The sequence below is a fragment of the Rattus norvegicus genome, chromosome 9, assembly GCF_021556685.1.
Source record: "Rattus norvegicus strain SHRSP/BbbUtx chromosome 9, alternate assembly SHRSP_T2T, whole genome shotgun sequence".
Lineage (NCBI taxonomy): Eukaryota > Metazoa > Chordata > Mammalia > Rodentia > Muridae > Rattus > Rattus norvegicus.
In genome coordinates this window covers 54,547,019-54,561,801 of record NC_141542.1, presented here as the reverse complement: position 1 = coordinate 54,561,801, position 14,783 = coordinate 54,547,019, and the positions used below count along the sequence as shown (strand labels likewise).

At 44.8% G+C, this 14,783-nt stretch overlaps 1 protein-coding gene across 5 annotated transcripts in view; it reads right to left on the bottom strand.

Annotated features, from left to right (window-relative positions):
- Vwa3b (von Willebrand factor A domain containing 3B) overlaps positions 1–14,783 on the bottom strand; it is a 169,098-nt gene that overhangs the window by 27,061 nt on the left and 127,254 nt on the right. For all 5 annotated transcript variants that reach the window (XR_015628847.1, XR_015628846.1, XR_015628845.1 and 2 more), the window contains 3 exons: positions 9,181–9,299; positions 2,461–2,511; positions 951–1,152 (listed from right to left, as the gene is read on the bottom strand). Coding sequence is in view for 2 of the 5 variants with exons in the window: in XM_087567260.1 (XP_087423386.1) it covers positions 951–1,152; positions 2,461–2,511; positions 9,181–9,299 (372 nt within the window). In the remaining 3 variants the exon portion in view is untranslated. The remainder of the gene's footprint in view (positions 1–950; positions 1,153–2,460; positions 2,512–9,180; positions 9,300–14,783) is intronic.

Genomic DNA, 14,783 nt, shown 5'->3' with positions numbered 1-14,783 from the left:
GACTGCCTTTGAACCCACAGGGATCTGCTTGCCTCTGCCTCCTGGGTGCTGAGATTAAAGGCGTGAGCTGCCATGCCTGGCTATTGACAAGACTTTTAATAATGGAAGGCGCATAAAGGTCAGTGCGGCTGAGTTTATTTACTGTTGGCACTTGGTACTATCTACTGTCTGTCGGGAGGGCTAGATGTGGTTGGCTGATTAGTACTTTGATTGTTCAGCTCTCAAGTCAAGGAAACTCCAGGGCTTGGAGAGGCTTGGGTACAGCAACACATTAGCTGGGGCAGTCTGACAGCCAGGGCTCAGAACCTAACAAAATACCTCAAGCGGATACACCATGGGACTTACAAAAGCACAAGGAACTGGCTAAAACTGTAAACAAAAACAAAAACAAAACGACAACAGGAATGATCCAAAAGGAAACAGTTGTGTAAAGAGTTAAATCCGTCATGTTATCTGTCCACTGATGATGTCGTCTGAAGACTCAGCAAAGCCACAGATGATGCTAAGTTCAAGGCCAAATATAAGATGGTTACAGGCTTTCTGACTGGGGGGGTAGGGTGGAGATTTATTTAAGGAGGAAAAAAGATCAACAGGAAACGCTCCAAATGGTACTGACGAGGCAGTGAGACCATGAGTTTGGTGGGCCTTCAGTAACTGAAAACCTGAATGTCCTCTTTACCTAACAACCCACCAGGTCTTAATACTCTTACTTTAATTAAATAATAAAAGGAAGTTGAAAGGAATGGGAAAAACTAGCCGAGACTGACTAAAGATAAGTAGTGAGATCTGAGACTTGGATCAGAGTCCAGGCGTTTGTTTTGTTTTTTAAAGATTCCATCTTCTAAAGACAGGATGTTAAAGTTAACTCTCTTAGAAACCGGTATGTGGTGGGTGGGTAGGACAGAGAGGATGTAAGAGTGGGTCAGGGTGCAGGCAGCTCTGGGACCCACCTCCTGCAGTGTCTTGCTCTGGTAGTTCTTCCTGGCAACCTCCTGGAGCTCCATGGCTTGCTGGATGTACATTTTCCCAACCAAGATTTCGTTTTCCAGCATCGACAGCTCTTTCAGTGAAATGGGCCAATTCAGCCGCTCCAGGGCTCTGTTTAAAACCGCCTTGTTTTCCAAGTACTGCATGGGCTTGACAGCATCCAACCTGAGAAAGGAAGAAAGGCTTGGGCAAAACCACGACAAAATAAGCAAAAGGAGGAGGAAGGGGCGAGGGGGAGGAGGAAGGAAGGAAGAAGAAGGAAGATGAGGAGGAGGAAGAGGAGGAGAAGGAGGAGGAGGAAGAGGAAGGGGGGAGGAGGAAGAGGAAGAGGAGAAGCAGGAGGAGGAGGAAGAAAAGCTACCAGTTTCTCCACAAACTCCTCGAGAATCATCTGTTGTCACAGATGTTAGGTGACAGAAGACCGCCAGCTGTGTCTTCAGGTCCACCTCCCTAGTTCCCAGAGCTCTCACTCTTCCAGAATAGTTATAATTAGAAACTGTCCTCAGAATGGTGGGAAACAAGCCTGGGCACTGGACAGAGCCATTTTAATCAACGCCGTGTTGCTATAGGACTGAGGTCCCACAATTACATCAGCTAGTGATGTACCCATCTTAGATTACTTTCATATGGGGGGGGGGCAAGCTGCCCAGGGACGCATTTATCAGCACGTACATCTGGAGTTAGGCAACATATCATGGAGTAGGGTGTTTTTGTTGCTTTGAGACAGTGTCTTTATTTGTAGCCCAGGATGAGCTCGAATTATGGCTCTCCCCAGCAGATTATGGGAAAGCACCATCATGCCTTCTGCATTTGATTTATTCTTTTTAAAGGGCAGCAAGCAACGTTTCTGAAGACAGAGATCGGAATGCTCATACAGTACTGGTGTGGCTGGAGGCGGCCGGCCTGGAGCCTTCTCAAAAACATATACTATGTGGCAAGTCCTTAAGCACAGAATTACTATGTGGTAAGCCCACTCCTCCCCACCATACATGCTTGACGTTTCGGAACGTCCATGCAGATGAGCACAGTGGCCTTATGCATAACAGTCGAAGAAAGCAGAAACGACTGAAAGGCCCGTCAGTGGGAGATCGTCAGTGGTGTGTGGAACAGAACTAACGCGCAGCATGTGCACCCATGTGTATGTGTGGATTTATGCCACGATTTGCATGAACTTTGAAAGGCTTCTGTTTTCCCAGGAAGGACTAGAAGACAGACTCACAAGTGCTACCTGTATGTGCTTCCTGTCACATGATGTATCAAGGGCAGGCAGTGATGGAAACAGAATGCAGACTGGAGTTAGAGGGGAGCTGGAGAGGAGGGCAACCGGGAACAATTGTGTCTTTCTTGGGGGATGAGTGTCTGGGGATGTTACACACTCTGAATACCACCAGACCAAACGCTTTGCGGTGGTCGGGTTCAGTTATGTAAATTTCACCAGCATTTCAGAACTGAGCTAGAGACGGAATAACTTACTTCTCTTTCTCCTCTTCAGACAGCGCTTGCCAGACAATTTTATTTAAGCGCCTATTGAAAAAAAATGCAACATTAATCATTTAAGAGCAATAACTTTATTTCAAGTAAAAAAAAAAACTTGACTGCAGGTTCTGAGGGGGTTGCACCAGAAGACCAAGCCAGTTGCCAACTTACTGGGCCATACCACGGACACCCACTTAAACCGTTAATCTCAACTTTCCTAATGTGCGACATTTGATAAAGTTCCTCATGCCATAAATTTCTTTTGTTGTAACTGTAATTTTGTTACTGTTTTGATAGACTGATGTGTGACCCCCTGAAAGGGTCATGACCCATAGGTTAAGAGCAGCTGAAGTAGAGGTCACGTAGGCACATCTCCCTCCTAAGGAACTCTGAGGAAGCCTGTGGCTGGCTAGGAGTTGTGCCAGTCACTAAGAACCTTTGCTGTCAAGAAAGTGTGGTTGTAAGCCAGCTGGTCCTTGCCATCGCTGCATTAGCAAGTTTCTCACTGGCACAGCAGGTAAAAGCGCTTGCTGCGGGGTTGGGGATTTAGCTCAGTGGTAGAGCGCTTGCCTAGGAAGCACAAGGCCCTGGGTTCGGTCCACAGCTCCGAAAAAAAAAGAACCAAAAAAAAAAAAAAAAAGCGCTTGCTGCTGAATTTGATTTCCCAGTGGAAAATAGGACTCCCTCAAATCATCTCCCACACAGACGCCGTGTTACCGCACATGCACTCACGCATACGTGTATGCACACACACATGCACTCGCAAGAGAAGTAATACAAGGTTATCTTCAAAAAGTAAGTTTTGGGCCATGCAGAATTATCCCTCCTCACTTGCCTTCTGCAGACCCTCTTCTGCCTGGATTCTGAGAGCAAAGGGAGTCCGTGGGGGCTGTGAGCCATTTATTCGGGATTCCCGTTTTAAGTCATCCAGTCTGACCTCCCTGTTGTCTGGATGGCAGCACAAAGATGGGCAGCCAGGAGAAACAACTCAAATATCCACCTGGCTAGCTGTCAGCGTTGGGGACTGAAGCCCGGCACTGATCATGCCTTCAGAGAGAGGCCAGTGGGCCAAGAGAAAAGGAAGTTGCCATAGTGGTGGCTCCTTTCCTTGGCACCAGTCAAAGATGCTTCTGTGGATCGTTGACTTTACGCAGGTTGGGGCTGACCCAGGATGGGGCAGGGCCTATGATTGGACAGTGAGAAAGTGGGGCGGGGACAGGGCTTTGGTAAGGGGAGAGAGGAGAAAGAACCAAAATGAAGGCAGAGAAGGATGATCCAGATCCACGTGGCCTAAAATGGCCATGGGTAGTTGTGAATATTTCTTAAGGGGTGGGATTTTATAGGTCAATTTATCTTATCCAGGTGGGTGGTTTATATCATTATTGATTGATTGCGAGTTTATTGTGTGGATGTTTTGTGGAGTGTAAATTTACTGAGATATATCTGATTGCTAAACTACAAGCTTCTGGAGTTTTGATTTTAATGGGTTGCTGGGAGTTGACACTGTAACCATTAGGGGGCAGATGCTGGGAATGTGAGCAGAGTCCGCAGCAAGAGAGCTGTGAGTTAGGTGGTCTCTGCTTGGAACTGGCGTGGCAGTGACCCGCTTTGGGAACTAGATGGATGGAGAGGTTGCTGTTGGGCTCAGACAGTGGCCAGAGGCAATGTGGGATAGAGATTGGGAGCTTAGTGGGTGAGACGCTTTGCTGACTGATATAGATATACCCCGCTAATGCCATATGGCTCAATGATTTTTAATATTTCCACAACATGCTTCTTTCAATGGACCCTACCCAGTCTGTGACACTATGTTGTCACCTTGGGCTTTGTGAACAGCAGGGGAAAGAACACTGGGACATCACCTTCCACAGGATGGGCTCTTGTGACCACTGAGGTCGGCTGCTATTAGCACAGCGCCCAGAGAATACACTTTGGGTGGAGGTGCTATTCTGCCCTGTGTGTCTGTCACCAGTCTGGACGGGTTGGGGAGGCAGGAGAAAGGTGGCTTGTATGGGGGAGGAGCTATGGTGGACCTCAGCTTCCTTTATTCCTGTGAGACTCAGGATGACGAGAGTCTCTCTTCCCTGGTGTAGTTCTGAGGACTCTGAGCTGGTCTGTGCATAACGTATATATTGTGTCTGACGCCTGCAAAGCTTCTGTAAGTGATGGCAGAAAGTTAGCAAGAGTGGGGGCTGGAGAGATGGCTCGGCCGTTAAGAGCACTTACTGCTTCTGCAGAGGACTAGGTTTGGTTCCCAGCATCCACCTGGTGGCTGGCGATTATCTGTAACTTTATGTCTGTACAATCGGATGCCTCCTCCGAACCTCCAAGGGCACCAGGCATGGACATATATATTCGGGCAAAACACTCGTACACATAAAAGAAAATAAATGCATCTCAAACATAAGAAGAGTGGGGAAGAGGGAACTAGGCTGGCCAGCGCTTTGGTCTTACTTCAAGGTTTGATTCTTTGGGTTCTGTTAGGAAACTGGGTTCTTTAGTTGCTTGGTTCAGGCAACAGTGATTAGGGCTTCTAAGACTATTTGGTTGTCTCTGGTTTTCTTAAAGTATGTTCAATACTCTCTTCTATCTATACTTGCAAGTGGACTCAGCGTCATGTGGAAGCTGGGGGCATGGGCAGAAAAGGGACTTAGCTACACATGTCTGGCTGGCTCAGTGTCCTGCCTCCTCCCCTCCCTGTCCCCACCCCCACCTCCACCCCCGCAGTTCCCACCCACAGCTGCTATGTGATCCTGTTTGACAGAATCCTTTGAAGCTCTGTTTTCTCGGGGATAAAACAAGGCTAACACCACCTGTCTGTGGCATTGAGAGGACAAAACGGAAAGCATATACGCAAAGTGCCACAAATACCTCAGCGTTCCTCTCCTCAGGGAGGATCAGAAGATGGGCGAGCCCAGATACACAGAGAGCCCATGTGGGTTTAGTTAGATAGCATGGATCAAATTTTAACACATTCCTTTAGAAAATATTTCCCAGGGGGCACACACATATTCATAACATCGGTGTCCCCTCTCGTCCGAGGGTACTGTTAATATTTTAATGTGTTAGCGAGTTGGTGGAGTGCTCATGGCAAAGCCATGGGGTGGGGTGCTGGGAAGGTATTGGATTTGAAAGCTTTTTTCTGGTCCAGACCCTTAATTCTGGCTGCTGGTTTTGCAGCCATAGGCTGGCTATAGCAAGAAATGACTCTCTACAGAGCAGTGGGTAACTGTTGGCGCATCGTAAGTGCGACCAGCGTCAGAGATGACCTTAAACAGAGTCATCTCAAGCACAGCCCCAGAGCCAGACTGGAACTGAGACCTCCTATGGGTTTGAGGACTGTGATCTTGACTTTGGTCATCAAAACAAGCTGCAAGAAAAATGCTGGCTCTGAATTCAAACAGCCGTAGAGACATCCAAGCTTGTGTTCTGACACACAAAGCCTAGACTCTTGAAATACAGAGGGCTCCCGCCCATGGACACTGTGTCCAAAATAGCTCCGTTTATGTCTCTGTGAGCTTCCGTTTGCTTAGTCATCCCTAGCCTGGGTGGGCTTATGGGTGTATGACACTGTTTATTTTCAAGGTGACGTTGGCTTACTTTGGGGAAAAGCACCACAGAGATGTGATCCTGACTGCGCAGTGCGGTCCATTTATACCGATGAGAAAGTTGCACACCGGTGAAATACAAAAATAATAAAAATGGACCTGACATTTATACAAACAAAATGGTTCGGTACTATTGCATGCAAGGCCCAGGAAGTTCTATATAATATTTTTGGTTCTATATAATAATATTGCTACTATTAATACTGTTAAACAAATATTAAATAACTTAAACACCTAGGTAAAAAAACTCAATATCGATTAAATGAATAAACTTAAGTATTAAATATCAAACTAGAGTGGATGTCATTGATGTGAAAAAATTATTATTGCTGAAAGTACAAGTTGAATATCTCTTATCCAAAAGTTTTGGGCCCATAAACGCTTGGGATTTTAGATTTTGAAATATATCTACATGTAATATAATGAGATCTTAAGGATGGGACACAAGTCCAAACACAAAATTTATCTTTTTTTTTTAATCTACCTACACACACAGTCCAGGAGTAAATTTCTGGATAGTCATTAGTGCATGCCCGGACCTTTTAACTGTGGTCTTTCCCACGAGATCAGGAACGGCATTTACCGTATGTGGCCTAGTTATGAGAACTCAAAAATTTTGGAGCATCTGAGGTTTGGAATTCTTAGACATTTTTGTTCAACTTGCAGCAACAACACTCCTCTCAGGTTAGCAAAAGATTTCTAGAGAGTTATGTGCAGGAACAAGTCACTAACTCTGTGTTTTATGGTTTCTCTCAAGGGAGTGTTGTTCTGCCTGGGGACAGGGCTCTCCTCTCTTTCTGAAACCTTCAGGTAAAGGTTAGCAAAGATCAGAAAGAACCCAGGCATGTGCTGCACACTTCCTTGGTTATTCTAGGATCAACAGATTCAGGATGGGGGACAGATCCACAAGGAATGCATCTTGTGTGTGATTTGTACAATCCTCCCATCAGCCCTGTGGTGTGGCTTCTCTAATTAAGCTACCTGCTGTCACAAATGCCACATGCTTGCCTACACATAGGCATTGAGGGTAGGGATGAACCGTGTAAGCACAGCCTGACCTCTGAGTGCTAGACTGAGGCTCTGTACCGAATGTTTATAGACCAGGTAATTGCAGGATTCAAATGTCTGAATTATTAGGGCAAACTACATTAGAATTTGAATGGGATTGCATTTGAATGCACAAGTCCAATTTCAGCATTTTAATAGCTAAGCTGGAATTGTATCTAGCTTGAATGGATTTCAAATAGTCAAATGCACACACAGGCCTCTGATAGAAAGAGATGAAAGGGAGTATAAGGCTGGCCCAGCTGAAAGCTCGTGGACCAGAAAGTCAACAAGCTGTGGGCCAGGCAGTAACTGAGAGTCACAAAGGTCACAACGGGGTAGAGAGTAGAGAGGGGTCTGGAGAGGCCTCAGAGGGGAGGCCACCAGGAAGAAGGACCAGCTGAGGGACAGCAGAGTAACAGTCTTTTAAAAAGAGGACTTCATGCAGGCTCCAGACCCAGGGAGGACAGAGAGTGGGCTTAGGATAGCTCATCTTACTACCAAGATAAAGATGGAAGGCAGAAAGACGTCGGGGGGTGGGGTGGGGGTGGGGTGTTGGGACTGGAGGGGATGGGAGGCAGGGGAGGTGGGGAAGCAGGTGGAGCATCCCTAATCCAAAGCAGCAACAAAACCCAAATTGCAACCGTATTGCATGCCAGAGTGACGAGTGGGGAAATTGCATCCATGCCAGGAAACTTTGTTTCTGGCATGAAATAATTTCAAATAATAAACAAACAAATGTGTTTGGACTCGAGCTCAATTCCAAGGGTACACCATCGTACCCCATTTTATGCTGTGCAAATATCAAAGATATGGAAGAAAAACCTGAAATTCTCCTGACCCTTTCATTGTGGATGAGGAAATCTCACCCTGGGCTGAGGGTTCTATAAAGACCACGGAAGGGGCTCACATGCCTATGGGGAGGGCAGTGAAGGAGGCTGAGGAGGAAGAGACTAGAGTGTCATCCAGGGATAGGAAAAGACCTTCCTATGGGGTGGATGTGGCTCCCTGTGGCAGGAGTCGGGCTCTGAGCACACAGTAGACTCTCTTCATCCTAAGTTATAACGGATATATCTCATGTGGAGAAAGTGAAAACCCAACTGTGGAGCTCCCAGAATCTAGAACAAGCTTCCCAAAGAGGCTGGGCACCTTCAAAGTTCACAGAAATGTGCACGCTACACGAAGGACGGATTCTAGGTTGGTGTGCAGGTGGCTTGGGCAAGCATGACAACCAGGTCACCTGTCCCTGAGGAAAGGCAGGGGCCGTCTCAGCATGGGCACAGGAGCCATTTGAGTGTAGAGTTCTCTCTGTAGTCAGTGTAGTCACCATCTCTATACAAAAGCAGGTAAATAATCTGCACTTACTGAGTTACCCTCCAGTGATCACCAGGACTCTGGCTCCAAGGTTCCCCTTTACTGGGTACAGATTTATCAGGATCGTAACCACTGGGTTCTCACATGCCAAAAGCTGGTGCATTTGCACAGAGTCAAGGCACACCGTCCCAGGTGCCGTAATTGTACATTACTCGGAATTCCCAAGACTATGTATGCACACTCGCTTTTGTATCTGTGCATTTATGTAAATTCTGTGTGCCTGATTGTTTTGTATTTGGAGGAATGTTACAAGAAAGAGAAATCCGACCCAAGCTCAGGTCAGACACAGTTTGCTCTCCTGCTCATTTTTGCTCTGTGGGTGGTTGAATGGGAGAGATGTCTCCATGGCCTCTCGCTGCTGTGGTCTTTGCTAGCTACTTATCAAAGCATTAGGTGCCAACGTGATCAATCCCATGGTGCACAGAGAAGGCTTCCTGGAAACACAAGATTTCTACAGCGTTTAGGATGGGAAACTGGCTTATTTAAAAGTCTGTTGGAAAGACCAGCTCAGGAGCCTGAAGTATTGTCCAGCATCCAGGGAGAGACCCTGCATGAGCTCTTACTTCGAGGCTGGTGTTGATAGGGGGCTGTTTTATAATTGCTGTTTATAGACAAGGCATTCTAAGCTACAAACAAAAGGGAAGAAGCCCAAATGAATTCTCCATTGAGCATGCCCATGATTAATACTCACTTCTCATAGGATCTGATGGCTTGCTCCACATTTTGCTTGTAGGTATTGAGGTTGACTCCACGAGGGTTAATTAATATCATCTTATCGCTGTTACTGCACATATGTGCCACAGGGAACATCTGCACAGCAGCCACAGAAAGGAGAGTCACTCAACAGGTTCACGGGAGCCCTCAAGGGTGCACTTATGTGGGTACGTTAAAAAACTATAAAAACTCTATAAAAATCCTCACTTAAGTGTCGAAAAACAGAATACAGTAAATCTTGGACGTAAGAATAAGAGATAGAGTTACTAAGCTCACCCCGATTTTAGAAACTATACATTTTAAAGACCACTACCACACAATAAAACCAACAGAAAAAGAAATCGCTTCAAGAAATCATTGTCGTAGCTGAATATTATCTCTAGAGGCTTCTAGTAAGTTCTTAAGTATAGGCAATAATAAATAGGACCATTTTATAGACATGGATATATATGTATAACATAATATTATATATAATAAAATATAAGATTTTACATGTTAATAATCCATACATAATATTCAACAGAAAGGAAAAGGTCTAGTAGGTAAAGACCAAACCATGCTATTGATGTTTTCAACTGTATGTGATCCCAACCACGGGAGTAGGCAAGCATTCTGGAAATCAGAGAAATTACTTTTTTGACATATTCATTTTATTTTTTGTGTTTTGCATGTGTGTGCATGTGTGTGCACACGTGTGTGGGTGCATGTATGTGTGTGCATGTGCACCACTTGCATATGTGGTATTTGTGAAGCTGGAAGAGGGCATTAGATCCTCTGGAACTGAAGTCATAGGTGATTAAGACTCATGGTATGCATGCTGGGGATTGAATCCCGGTTCTTTGCAAAAGCAACGAGTGCTCTTAACCACTGAGCCATCTCTCCAACCCTAAGAAATTACTTTTAATAAGAAAGTCCTAATTTCAATTTAGATGGTACAGTTTATGTCGTTATGCCCCTCCAGCTTCTAAAACTGTGCCAACATATATTAAGAAACCAGTGCAAAGAAAGAAGAAAGAAGCTGTACATGGAGAGTTATGAAGTTGAAGAGCAATGTAGACAGGTGTGCCTGGGTGAAGCCGTGGGTTGCTGGCTTTGTGTCCAGTGATGGCATGGCAGTGGGAACCCCTTAAGTGGTTCCCTGTGTGAGTATGTGTGAAATTCCCAGTAAAGCCCTCACACTTCCTTCATCTGGAGAGGGTATCTCATGTGCGCATAACAACATGTATAAATGACTCCTATGTTCTCTTTATCTACTGCAAGGAGGAAATCGTTCTTCACCCCTTCTTATCTGTGCTTGTTTGAGGCATGGCACTCAACTGAGAAGAGAACCTTTTGTTTGGTGTCAACTAGGCTGCCCAAAGATGAGAGCTTACTGAAATTCTAAGAAGAAATGGCCGCACATTTTTGAATCATGGGAAAATGACATTTGAACTGAAATATAGAAATACTCTTCACAGATTGAATAAAGTTAAAACTGGGCATAAACATTTAAAAAATACCTCGTGAAATAATGTATACTTTCCCCCATAATACAGCGTGTGGGCAAAAGAACCCCGCAGATCAATGGGTGATAGGTGGTTATATGGATGGAGATTTAGAAACCTCAACAGGAAGTAATAGAAAGGTCAAAAGAATAGAATCAAAGAGGGAGGTCATATAAGGAGCAACATCTGGTGTGTGTGTGTGTGTGTGTGTGTGTGTGTGTGTGTGTGAGTGTATGAGTGTGCATGTGTCTGTGTGTGTGTGAGTGTATGAGTGTGCATGTGTCTGTGTGAGTGTATGAGTGTGCACACACATACATGTGTGTATGGGTGTGTACAAGTGTGTGTGCATGTGCAAGCATGTGAGTGTGTGTGTGTGCACGTGTGTACATGAATCCATGCATGCAGAGGCTTCAAAAATGATGGCTGTATCTATAGATTTAAACTGCAAAAAAGGGTAGAAAGATACCCTTCATTAACAATCGTGATGGGTGCTGGCCAAAGTTTGATAATGGGCCCCATCAGCCTGAGTGCTTGGGAGGGTCTGGGTCCTTGTACAGAGAGTGTGACTGAAGCCTCCCCAGCTCTATCTTCTGTCCCCAGAATAAAGGTTGCACTATTTTGAGTCTTTTCTTTAACGGTATAGTTTTAGGGTAGAGATATAGTTTAGTATTTTTGTATTGAAACATTAAAAAGAAGAAAAAAGGTGGTGTGGGACCAGGCAGTGGTGGCACACGCCTTTAGTCCCAGCACTTGGGAGGCAGAGGCAGGCAGATCTCTGAGTTCGAGGCCCACTTGGGCCTCAGAGTTCCAGTACAGCCAGGGCTACACAGAGACACCCTGTCTCAAAACAAGTAAAGTGATGTGAACTCCTAGTCCTTACTTCCGACACCTTGACTATCTCCAAAAGTATCTAAAACATTCATAACGTTGGGGTCAAAACTATCAAAAATAGTGACTTGGGAGTCACAGGAGGTAGGCAAGACTTTTTTTTTTTTAAAGATTTTACTTTTAAACAACGCATATTCATTCTCGAATTAGTCAGGGTTTGAGCAAATAAAGGAGGCAAAGGTTTAGAAAAGAGAAGAGAACAGGCGTAATGTTAAGAGCTTTGGCACTCCACCAGCTTCTCGGAAACCACAGGGCGTCAGCATGTGGCTCCGGAGCACACCTTTCAAAGGGAAGTAAACTGAACAGGAGGTTAAAGGTGAAATGCCTGGGTTTTGAAACCGAAGATTGCATAAGTTTGTGTGTGTGTATGTGTGTGTGTGTGTGTGTGTGTGTGTGTGTGTGTGTGTAATGTCCCTTCAAAATAGAGCAATGTCACAAAAACTTGAGAGGAAAAACATATCAACCCAAACAAGACCTGTGACCTGGTAGGAAAGTACCCCTTTAGAAGTCTGCCTATGTCTCTCCTAGTTTACATGTTGATGATAACTCAGTGCTAAAAAGTGTTTAGTCGGATCCTTGACTACTTAACCAAAAGCAAACTCATACTGTACTTCCCTGTTTAGTAGATCGAGACCTCACACCTTGCACGGCCATCTTGGACTTGAACGTAGATGTTCAAATCTCACTTGTGAGCACCCACTCTCCTTCCTTTCTGCACACAGGATTCAGGGAACACAAACGCATACTCCACAACTGCAGTCTTTGGTCTTAGTTTTTACAACATGGTGGCTACTTAAGAGACAAGATGCTACCCCCTCTTTATGATGTCAAAGTCTGTGTCATAAGGGGCATTCCAGAGCTTGGGGGGTCAGAGTCATGGCTGATTGGCTTTTCAGAGGAGCAGGTGGGGTGGGTGTAGCAACTGAGGGCCCTGTCTGAGAGGAAATAAAGGCATATGCTCAGAACCCCCTTGGAAATGGCTTCCTTCATACTTATGGAACTCGGCTGGGGGAATCCTTCTAGACAGTATTTGGTAATGAGGCGTCATGTACTTTAGTTCTCTGAGGCAAAACTAGAGACCTCATCCCGTTCACATCAATCAATGCCCCTTAGAGGCAAGCAGCGAATCAAGATGGCAGCACGCTAGAGGTGTAGCACAGGTGCTGAGAGAGGGAGGAAGGCGAGTTAGAGAGACAAGATTAGAGAGACAAGATTAATGGACTACAGAGGCAGAAATTTCTAGGATCCGTGGGGTGGGCAAAATGGGCTGATAACATTTTCCCACTGTTAGAGGAAATAAAGGCTGAAAAGAACTGAAAAGTAACTTTATGATGATATAATAATAATAATAATAATAATGATAATAACAATAATAATAATAATAGAACTCACCCTCACTCTCTACCAAGAACAACAGGCATTCTCTACATATGTTTTCATTCAATCCCATTACAAACACATTTAATTGTAATTTTTGCTAGATGGCCAACTAAAGTGTCCATTAAACTATACACTTACAAGTGTTTCTTACACTATTCTTTTTCTGTGTATGGGTATTTTGCCTATACGTATGTCTGGGCACCATGTGTGAGCCTGGTATCTCACAGGCCAGAAGAGCCTGTCAGAGCCTCTGGAACTGGACTTTGCAGGGGGTTGTAAGCCAACACCTAGGTATTGGGAAATCAACCTCGGGTCTTCTGGAAAAGAAGTCAGTGCTCTTAACCACAGAGCCATCTCTCCTGCCCACTTTATTCTGTTTCTGTTAGTGTTGCCTGCTGGGGCTCAGTGACAGTTTCTATACAAGCCTAGCCACCTGAGTCATCATGACCCACATAAAGGGAGGGAGGCTTTCCTCCACAAGGCTGTCCTCTCACCTCTACGTGCACACTGTGGCGCATGCATGCCCTACTTTCATGACATATGTGTGTGCACACACATGCACATAAATTGTTTTTGCTGACATAATGTGTACACCAAGTAACCACTTGTTGAATAACATGAGAAACTAAAACGGAGGCCGAAAACATCTTTTTGGCAGTTTGATATTTAAAACATGAAGCTTAGAGTCTGCTAAATTTGTGTTCTAAGAAACATGTGGGGTGAAGGAGGATGTTGTCAGTTGGGGGAAAGGTTTCCTGGCTATGAATAATGTAAGAAGGATTTTTAAGAGATTTATAATTCAAATGTGGCAAAGTACTTGAATATTGAAATGAAATCATGCCACTTCTATGTAGAAGTAGAAAAGGCCAAGTTTTCATTTGGTTTATTTTGTGTGTATGCTATTTCTGTCTTAGTGGTACCAGAAAGATAGAGGGAAGTGAACAGTCTCAGAATCCCATGTAGGTTGTCCCCAAAACAGGAGGAGTGGTTCAATATGTTGTCACTGTTTAATGAACTATTTTAAAAAGGTATCTTTTGAATGTTTATGTGTAAGCCTATAGGTCTGTGTTGTGTATGTGCATGTGTGTGAAGGCACCCGAGGAGGCCAGAAGAGGGCGCCAGAACCCTGGAACTGGAGGTGCAGGGAGCTGTGGGTCATCTGACATGGGCATTGGAATAAAACTCAGGTCCTCTGGGAAGAACAGTACAAGCTCTGTGAGCCATGTGTCCAGCTTCACAGTTTATATAAGTAAATATTATTAAAATTAATCAAACAATCGTCGGAAAGAGTTTACCAGATGACATTAGGAGTCAGAATGCGAAACTGAGAAAACAGTGTGAAATTGATTACTATACATTTCATTGTTGAACCTGGATAAAATTCATGGATTTCCGTGGTTTCCAAACTAGCCACACAAAGGCTCTGATGGGACAGATCTAATGGAAATGTCTCTCGGGGACAGGCTTCTGATACAGATGTGATCTAGAAATTGCAGCTGTCCAAACTGTGAAGTGCTGATTCTGAAGAGTGCGCTCTTCAGACGGAAGCCTCTGCAAGCTCCATCGAACCCGTGAAGACAGGCACAGGACTGACTGGCAGAGCGGTGTGTCAACAAGATTGCTCGAAAGCCATCAGAGCGTGTGACTGAGGCACTGATTGTCACCCACGCTTTAGATCCAAAATTTAGAAAAGTAAGCGTTTGCTGACGCTCTGTAATGTTGTTGGACACCTGAGTGAAAATATGGGCATGAACACTGTTGTGTACAGTGTGATTTCACTGTGGTTAGACCCTAAAGAAAAGAACAAAGGGCATGAATGTATCAAAAA